The sequence below is a fragment of the Geospiza fortis genome, unplaced genomic scaffold (assembly GCF_000277835.1).
Source record: "Geospiza fortis unplaced genomic scaffold, GeoFor_1.0 scaffold244, whole genome shotgun sequence".
Lineage (NCBI taxonomy): Eukaryota > Metazoa > Chordata > Aves > Passeriformes > Thraupidae > Geospiza > Geospiza fortis.
In genome coordinates this window covers 2,644,145-2,652,537 of record NW_005054370.1, presented here as the reverse complement: position 1 = coordinate 2,652,537, position 8,393 = coordinate 2,644,145, and the positions used below count along the sequence as shown (strand labels likewise).

The 8,393-nt window shown below is 52.8% G+C and overlaps 2 protein-coding genes across 3 annotated transcripts in view; both read left to right on the top strand.

Annotated features, from left to right (window-relative positions):
• The window catches only part of TMEM94 (transmembrane protein 94), a 38,484-nt gene extending 32,804 nt beyond the window's left edge, over positions 1-5,680 (top strand). For both annotated transcript variants that reach the window (XM_031059953.1, XM_014308480.2), the window contains exons 28-32: positions 1-116; positions 388-482; positions 1,581-1,674; positions 1,916-2,086; positions 2,921-5,680. The exon at positions 1-116 is cut by the window's left edge and continues 1 nt beyond it. In XM_031059953.1, the coding sequence (XP_030915813.1) occupies positions 1-116; positions 388-482; positions 1,581-1,674; positions 1,916-2,086; positions 2,921-2,993 (549 nt within the window). In that variant the 3' untranslated portion in view covers positions 2,994-5,680. The remainder of the gene's footprint in view (positions 117-387; positions 483-1,580; positions 1,675-1,915; positions 2,087-2,920) is intronic.
• Positions 5,681-7,339: 1,659 nt separating this feature from the next.
• The window catches only part of LOC115948273, a 4,342-nt gene continuing 3,288 nt past the window's right edge, over positions 7,340-8,393 (top strand). The window contains exon 1 of the mRNA XM_031059920.1: positions 7,340-8,393. Coding sequence (XP_030915780.1) covers positions 7,576-8,393 — 818 coding nt within the window. The 5' untranslated portion in view covers positions 7,340-7,575.

Here is an 8,393-nt window from a genome sequence, read left to right as displayed (position 1 = left end):
AGCCTGACCCTCTGCTCCTGCCTCATCTGCTTCGGGTTCACCCTGCATGAGTCCTGCAAAGGGGTGAACACGACCAGTCTCAACCTCACAGCCTGCTCCTCCATCATGCTGCACAGGTGAGGAACTGGGCCTGGCACACACATCCCCACTGCTCCTGCCCTTTCCAAGGAGGACTGATTCCAGTCCTCTAAAAAGCTTCAGCCTCTTCCATGACCCACCAGGGCTATGGCCTTGACAGCTGCATCATTGCCCACAGTCACCTCCTTGTACCAGGACAGTCTGAGCTCACCCACAGATTCCTCAGCTGTTGAAGGAGGACATGGCCCTGGTGGGAGCAGGTCAGTTAAGTGCCCACTGTTGACTTTCCTGTGTCCTCTCATTCACTAGCAATGCTTATGGTGCTCCTGACTGGTTTGGGACATTTTCCAATGCTCTCCTGGTAGCCCAGAAGCTCACAGCTGGCCTGATTGTTTTGCACACAGGTAAGTCCCTGTTCCTAGAACCCCATTCTCTGCTCTGGGTGAAAGTTTGCATCCTCTGTCTCTTTCTTTGCCCCCTATGCCAGAGCACAGATTCCCTGATAGAAGCAGACACTGCAGTGGCCTCGCAGCACAGGCACAGACCCCCCTGTCTGACTAAACATTACCCTGGCAGATTAAAGAAACACCCTCAGAACTGATTCTGCTTTCTACCAGTCTGGTGAAGTGCTGGTTCTGTCCAGTCTCACCAGAAAAGCCAAATCCCTTTTGCCTTCTGGAAAGTTAGTAGTAGCATGTGAAGCTCTCCAAAAATATTCCCTGCTTCAAAAGCATTTAGATCCCTGCTGCTGTTCTGTGAAATGCCCCACTGTCTTCCCACAAAGGGGACTGATGCAGCTGTGACTGTTTGAGAGCTGGAAGCCTTTTTAAACCCTCTGGAGGGGTGTGGGGCCAGCTCCTGGCTGACCCTCATCACCTGCACCCATTGCCTGGCAGGGTGGGTCCAGCAGCTCCCTGACAACGCTGAAGGGTCTCAGTTCCCTGTCCCTTATGCCCCATGGTGCTGGGCAGAGCATTGTGTGTTGACATGTGCAGGTGTCCAGTCCAACAGAAATGCTTCCTGATTGGATCTCTGTCTTTGGAGAGAGAGGGTTGCTGTGCTTTTATGTCCCTCAGACCACCAAAGCAAGGCAGGGATGCTTTGCCTGGCAGCTGAGCAAATGCTGGGTCCTGTACAGACAGCCCTGGCTCTCTCTGGCTAAATCTCTCTCTAGGCTGGAGCTTTCCTCTGTTGCAGCCCTGGAACAAGGGCACACCCACCACTGTCCCACTCCCCAGACCTGGGCCTTTGCCTGCTCTGTTTGAGCTCCCAGGCTGTGAACCAACCCAGCAGTGAACAATTGTGTGCAGTACAACCACTGCACTGCCCCAGCTGCATTCCAGGGGCTTGGAATTGCTGTAGGGAGCCTGCTCTGAAAGAGCCCCAAATGGTAGGCTGGTTCCAGGGACATGAACCCCATATCCCTTAGAAGTAACAGGTGTTGGTAGCTTGTAAAGTGCTGGATCTGTGTGTGATGCTGAATAATCCCCTTTTGTCTGCAGTGTTCATATCCATCACCCACGTGCATCGCACCAAGCCCCTGTGGAAGAAGAGCCCCCTCTCCAACCGCTGGTGGACTCTCACTGTGGCTGTTGTGTGAGTACCCACAGCCCCTGGGAAGGTGCTCCAGGATGCTGGAGCAAGGAGGGCCCCAGGCCCACCCCAGCACCAGTCTCTTGGTGCTGAGGAGAATCAAGTACATGGCACCTGATCTCCACTGCTGAACTGGTGAAGGGTCTCTGGTGTGAGCATTTCATCTGGGCCTGAACCCTGATCTGCAGATCCTGGGAATCTTGTCAGGTCTGCTGAGATTTGCTGTGTCTGTTCTTAATTTTAGAGTGCTGGGGCAAGTGGCACAGACTGTGCTGGACCTGAAACTCTGGGAAAACCTCAACTCTTCTTTGACCTTTAACCACGTCTCCATCTCTCCGGTCGCATGGCTCCTGGGTTTTCTTTCCTTGGTCCTTGTGGTTATCATCAATGAGATTGTCAAGCTGCATGAAATCAGGTATGGGGGTTGTAGGGAGGATGGGGAGAAAGGGCTTGAAGCCTCCCTCCAGTCTGGCCTTGAGCTGCAAAAAATAATGATGCCCAGGGAACAGGGTGGGGAACAAAAAGGAAGAGCTGACTGCATTGTGTAAATCACCTGGCTGTTGTGTGCAGGCCCACGCTCCACCTCCCAGGGAGGAAGTGCAGGGGAGGAAGGAGGGTCACAGAAGGGCAGTGGCAGTGATTGGGAGCAGGAAGGGAGAACAAAATTCCCTTATCTCAGACCAAAGGGAGGGAGACAGCCAAGGTCTATCCAACACCAGTGTGAAACTGGGGAGGGCTGCTCTCTCCATCGTGTCCCATGAGGACAGAGAGGCATTGAATCTCAGCAGAGGAAATGTGCCTTCACACAGAGCCTGGACTGTGGGACTCGTTTCACGGGAAGTGGCTGAAGCCAAGAATGAGTAGCAGGCAGTGACTGGCTGTTCTTCCCAGCACAGGGAGCAGCCAGGGCTGGAGTCAACACTGATGAACATTGATTCAGGAAATGGGCTGGGCAGGAGCAGCGGGGATTACAGGGAACCCTGATGGGGATGGAGACACCATCTCAGTTCCTGCAGAGGGTTTCTGGACCTTTCTGTGCTGTGTCTGGTGTCCCTGGAGATGGGATTTAGCTGGATGGGATAGGACTGAGACCATTGGTTGCTCTCTGGATTTGATTCCCCTCCCAGGCTACCACAGGGCCCAGGCCAGGGGCTTCCCTGCTTCTTGGGGCTAGCAGCTCAGGAATGGCAGTGGAAGAGTCTTACCTTTCTCCCTCTGCATACTGACTCCCTTCTTTCTTCTTCTCCAGGGTCCGTGTCCGTTACCAAAAGAGGCAGAAGTTGCAGTTTGAAACTAAGTTGGGGATGAATTCGCCATTTTAAAAGCACCCAGCTCAAGTTCCCCAGAGCCAGGGCCAAACAGCCACTGGGAGAGTGGCTGCACCAAAGGCTCAGGGAATTTTCCATCACACATGCAAACCAGACAGCCTCCTGGCAAAACTACACCTGCACCTTCCCAGGGCCCAGGCAGGGATCCCCCCACAGGTATGCAGCCCCCTCCCAACCTACCAGGTACCCTCACAGGAACCTGCAAGCTCTGGTGCCTGTTCAGGTTGCTCTTCCTTTATTTATTTATTACTGGAGGTATTTGTTAGTATCATGGTGATGCTAAAATGAAGCGGCTCCTTTCCTCTTTGTGAACAGATGGGTTTCCTGGGCCTGGCAGGAGGATCTGGGACCAGTAGGGCTGCTGGAGCAGGAGATCTCTATTGAAACCCGTTTTGGTTTTACAATTCAGTCCGTTCTCCGTGTGTGCGTGCCTGTGCATGCCCTCCCCGCCTCCCTGCCCTGTGTCCGGGGCAAAGGAGCCATCCCTCTTGCAGTCCCCAGAGTGCTGGGAGCTCACATTCTCGAGGGGACAGTGGGAAAGGGTCTCTGGACAGCCGGGCTGGGCCAGCCCTGCCCTCTAGTGTCGCTGTCCCAGCCGTGTGCTGGCTGTGTCAGGAGAGGGATGAGACAGCGCTTTGGGAAAAGCCGCCTGTGATCTGGTGCCGAGGGAGGGCAGCTCTGCCTGCCTGCAGGGAGCCAGCATGGCTCAGCTTCCTGCAGCCCTGTTGAACCAGCTTTTATGTTCTTTAACAACCCCCAGAGAGGTTTTGTAGCTGTTCTCCTGTCTGTGATCCGAACTGCTGTTCTGCTTCAGTAATGTGCCTGCTTGAGAAAACCACAGCTCGAGATAAAGCCTGAGCCCTGACTATCCTGCCTTAGAGGGAGGGGATGTCTTTCCAGGCAGGATATCTGCAACTTGCAGTTGTGACTAATACAGAGCTGGTGAATGGCTCCTTTCCCAATCCCAGGATTGTGCTGCATCCAGTTCTTGCTCCCCAAGGCACAGGGAACCCCGCCCAATCATGTCTGTCTGTGATAGTGCTGGGAAGTCTCTCCCCTCTGTGCTAATGCCTTCACACAGAACCACAGAATGCTTTGGGTTGGAAGGGGCCTTAAAGCTTATCTTGTTCTGCCCCCTGCCATGGGCACCCTGCCATGGGCAGGGACACCTTCCTCTATCCCAGGGTGCTCCAAGCCCTGTCCAACCTGACCTTTAGCAGTTCCAGGGATGAGGCAGCCACAACCTCCCTGGGCAACATCTGCTCAGTGTTTTTCTGGAGGTCTCTTCGTTTGCCTGGAGGGACCCTCCCCTGAGGGCTCTGGCAAACCATGATCTGCCCCAGTGCAGCACACAAGCTCCTGAGCTCTGACCAGACCCCATCTGTACTGGGAGCACTGGTCCTGCTGTGGGCTGACAGCCAAGGGCCACACAGGAGCACACAGCTTGGTTATCAGAATATTTGCAGGTCATGGAGATATTGACTCTAATTCTAAACACTGACTAAAGCTGGTAAATCCTGGTCCTGGTTTTGGTCCCAACATTAACACTACAGTATTTGGCTGTTACTTCCTCTTTGGTACCTGAGATTAACAAGTGGCAGCTGATCCCTCCTGGGCAGGCAGGGAGCTGACTGGAACCCCCAAGCTCTGCCCTGCTGCTCCACCTTGTCTTCCTCACTTTTCAGCATAACCAGAGAGCACAGACATGGCTGAGTGTCTCTAAGCAATACCCTCACCCTGCTGTGGGGCTGGCAGAGGAGCAGAGCTGGGTACAGCCAACCCCTGAGCTCTGGGGACACGCTGAGGATGCTGGAGGGGGCATCTGGGGGTGTTCCAACCCCTGAACCCAGTTCCTGCAGCTGGGGGTGGATGTCGAGATCCCATGCTGGCAGGATTGCACAGGACAGGGAGCCAGCAGCTCCCTGGGGAAGCCCAGGGCTCATAGGGCTCCTCCTCTGCACCAGAGCAGTGTCTGCCCACCTTTGCCAGCCAGGCTGGACTGTGCCCTCACTCCCCTGGCACCTGCAGGGCTCAGGGAGAACAAGCTGCAGCCTCAATTCACTGAATGCCAGCTCCAGATCTGTGACACCTGGCCCCGAGAAATCAGCTTTCCTTCCCTGTGCCAGGGTGGGATCACAAGTGGGATATGATCTCTGTGGCCAAGCTGAGCTGGAGTCAGAGCTGCTCACTGCTGTCCCAGCTTTGCCCCCACCCACACCTCAGCTCTTGTCCTGTGCCATGAACTGTTATAGGTGTTAAAAAGCAGCAGATTCTGGGGCTTCCTGCTGGCCACACCTTCCTCTAGAGAAGGCACCTTCAAGATTTCCTCCTCTGGGTGATCACAAATGTTTATTTTCCTGCATCCTCCTTCCCCAGCTAGACTTGGAGGGAGCTAAAGTGTATGAATGGAGCCTTTAGGATGGTCTTGCCAGTGCCACCCTTCCCTCAGCCATTGAAGTGTCTAAGGGTCAGAGTGCATGGCTTCAGAAGGAAATTTCCTACATCAAGATGTTTTTAAATGCTGTATATTTTATATTAAATTTTTTGGGATGTATGTAAAAATATTTCATTTGTATTAAAACTTGTAAATTGTATAAAAAAGAAAAAAAAAAAAGAAACAAACCCAGACCCACAAGCATCCAGTATATGAATGGCAATAAATGATTGTCTTGGATAACACACCCAGGAGTTGGGAACGAGTTTGCACCCAGCAAAGGAAGGAGGTAAAAATGTCTGTGGCTGCTGGGGTCACAGGGTGTGATTTTCCTGTTGTAGGGACACAGCCTGAGAGCTTGATGCTCCTGGGATCCAGTTCTGGCCTTTTTCCCAGTTTCTGCTCAGCTTTGGGCAAATCTGTCCGTCTCTGAAAGCCTCTTCCTACAAAGTAAGTTTGGTTTCCTGGATCCCAGGCACTGCTTCAGTCAAGGCTGGAGGCACAGTTTGAGTCCCTCTGGGTGGGTGAAAGGCTGGGGTCGGCTGGAAAAGGCACTGGGAGCACTGGAGACAAGCAGTGGTGGGATAAGGAGGCCTGGGCTGCTTGTCCTGAGCAAAGCAGGCACTGGGGTGACAATGGCCACACTCTGAGCAGGCAGGAGGAGGGAGGAATGTTGTGCCTGGCACATGAGGATGGTGGAGGTGGCACATGGGCAGAACTGGGCACTGGCACACCAGCATTGTCACCATGTCACTGTTGTGGTGGTGAGACTCATACTGAACATTCACCTTACTGGGGGTGACTGGGACTCACCAGGGGAGAATATTTGAGGAACCCTGGAGCGCTCAAGGGACAGGATAAAGCTGATCTTCGGTGGACTTCAAGCAGCAGGAGACAAGTTTGTCCCATTTCACACAAAGGACACAACTAGGCAAAACTATAAAAAGGGTAAAATATGCCCCACTGTTTAATAGAATTTAGTCTTAATGGATGTTAGTGGAAAACAAAACACATGATTAACACAAACAGAGCAGATGGTTTAAAATCTGTTGTCAGTCTGGTGATTACATGGGCTATTTTTTCCCCTCACTGTCTCGCTGCACGGAGCAGGTGCAGCTGGGGTCAGTTAGTCCCAGTTGCAGTGTACATAACTTACACACCATACAGTAGCTTCAAAATAGAGATCTAGAGCTCAAAAAATAGGCATTCTTCTGCAAAATCAAATGTTTAGTTCCCTTATTGACAATGAGAGCAGCGTTGTGCTGCCCTCAGGTGGCTCAGACAGCGGCAGCTCCACCCCAGTGTCCTCTTATCCCTGACCCAAGACTTGCAGTTCTGGTTAGTAAATATATAGAATAAATCACATTTAAAATATATACATTGGCCTTAAAAAAAAAACATTTACAGTTTATCAACATTGGAAAAAAAACAACAACTGGGCTTGTCCCAGGTTGACTTGTGAGAGTAAAAATCAGTTTTAAAAGGTTTCTATGAACCTCTTTATAAAGTGCCACTGGTTGTAGCTATTTGAAATCATCATGTCCATGATGTGGCACTCAGACACAGGCAGTGGATGCACTCAGTGTGGGACAGAAATCAGAGCCAGGGAAGAAGTGTCTTACCTGCCTCACACTGACCTCAAGTCCCAAACAACAATGGGATTTTAGGTTTTTTCAGGGCTTATTGTCTTTGCTTTTCAGCCCAGGAACCAGGCTGGCACCTTTTGCCTGTCCAGCCCATGGCATAGCTGCCCTCAGGAGCAGAGAGCCTCAGGAATGCTCAGGTGGGCTTTGCCGCCCTTCCATCCAACAGCACAAGGGGCTGCAAACAGTCCAGTCCAGCTGCAAAGTCCCAACAGGATTGGGAAGCAGCTGCCTTCTCAGCCTCCTTCTCCCTCTCTGGTCTGAGATTTGCATTGGTGATTTTTTTTTTTTAAAGAAAAGGGAAATGCATGGAATTTTCTTTCCCTTTGTTTGGAATTTTTGTAGCAAATGGCACTTCAGCACAATCTTCGGTTCCCTTCTGGTGCTCTGATGCTTTCATTTGCTTGGCATGCCGAGCGCGAGCCAAGTTCGGGGCTCTTGGACATATTTAGCCATGCACTACTGAGCAGATCCTGCGAGAGAAATCTGTCTGGGAGCGATGCAGCCGCTCCTCCCGCCTGGCTGCAGAAAGCTCCACGGGCTGTGGCCGCGCTGGATGTCGAGGGAGCCGCTCCCGAGCCGAATTCCCCGGTGCATGCGGGGTCAGCTCCCCCGCGGGGCTGCAGAGCCGCGGGGAAGGAAGGATCACGTCCCAAACGCTGCTACTGTTGAACAATGCTCACGGCGGAGTTTGTGCCAGCAGCTCCCTGCAGGGAGGGGCACTGGGAAAAGGGACTGTTTTCTCCCCAAAAAAAAAGGGATAAGGGAGGGGAGAAAAGACTTTAAAAGCATTAATCATGCTGCTGCTGCCGCACTCTGGAAGGACCAGGGTGGGGGTTTGCGTAGGCACTGTGTTGGCAGAGGGCAAACTCCATTGAGCAGCATGATCCAGACGGACTGGCCTAAATTCCCAGGTTTTTGGCACTGCCATTACCATCCTCATCACTCTGGGAAGGGGCAGCAAGGCTCACATGTCCTGCATGGCCCTGGCGGAGCATCCGCTGCTCTGCAGGCTGTGCCAGCCCCATCTCGAGGGGTCTGTGGCTCCCACTGGAGGGATTTCGATCCACTTGGATTCCACGCTGCCGATGCTGACGCGTTTGGAAAAGCGGCAAATAAAGCAGAAAGGTTCCTTCTCGCTCTGCAAGCTGCCAAATTGCAACAAGCCCTGTCTTCTTTTAGCTGCTGTCAGGCCTGGCCGGGGCTGCGGCTGCACAGTGAATCGCCAGCTCCCTGGCGGCTGCCCGGGGAGGTCTCTCCTGTGACACTTTGTTGGCAGGGGATAAATAATAAGATGCAGGACTCTGACAATGCAGT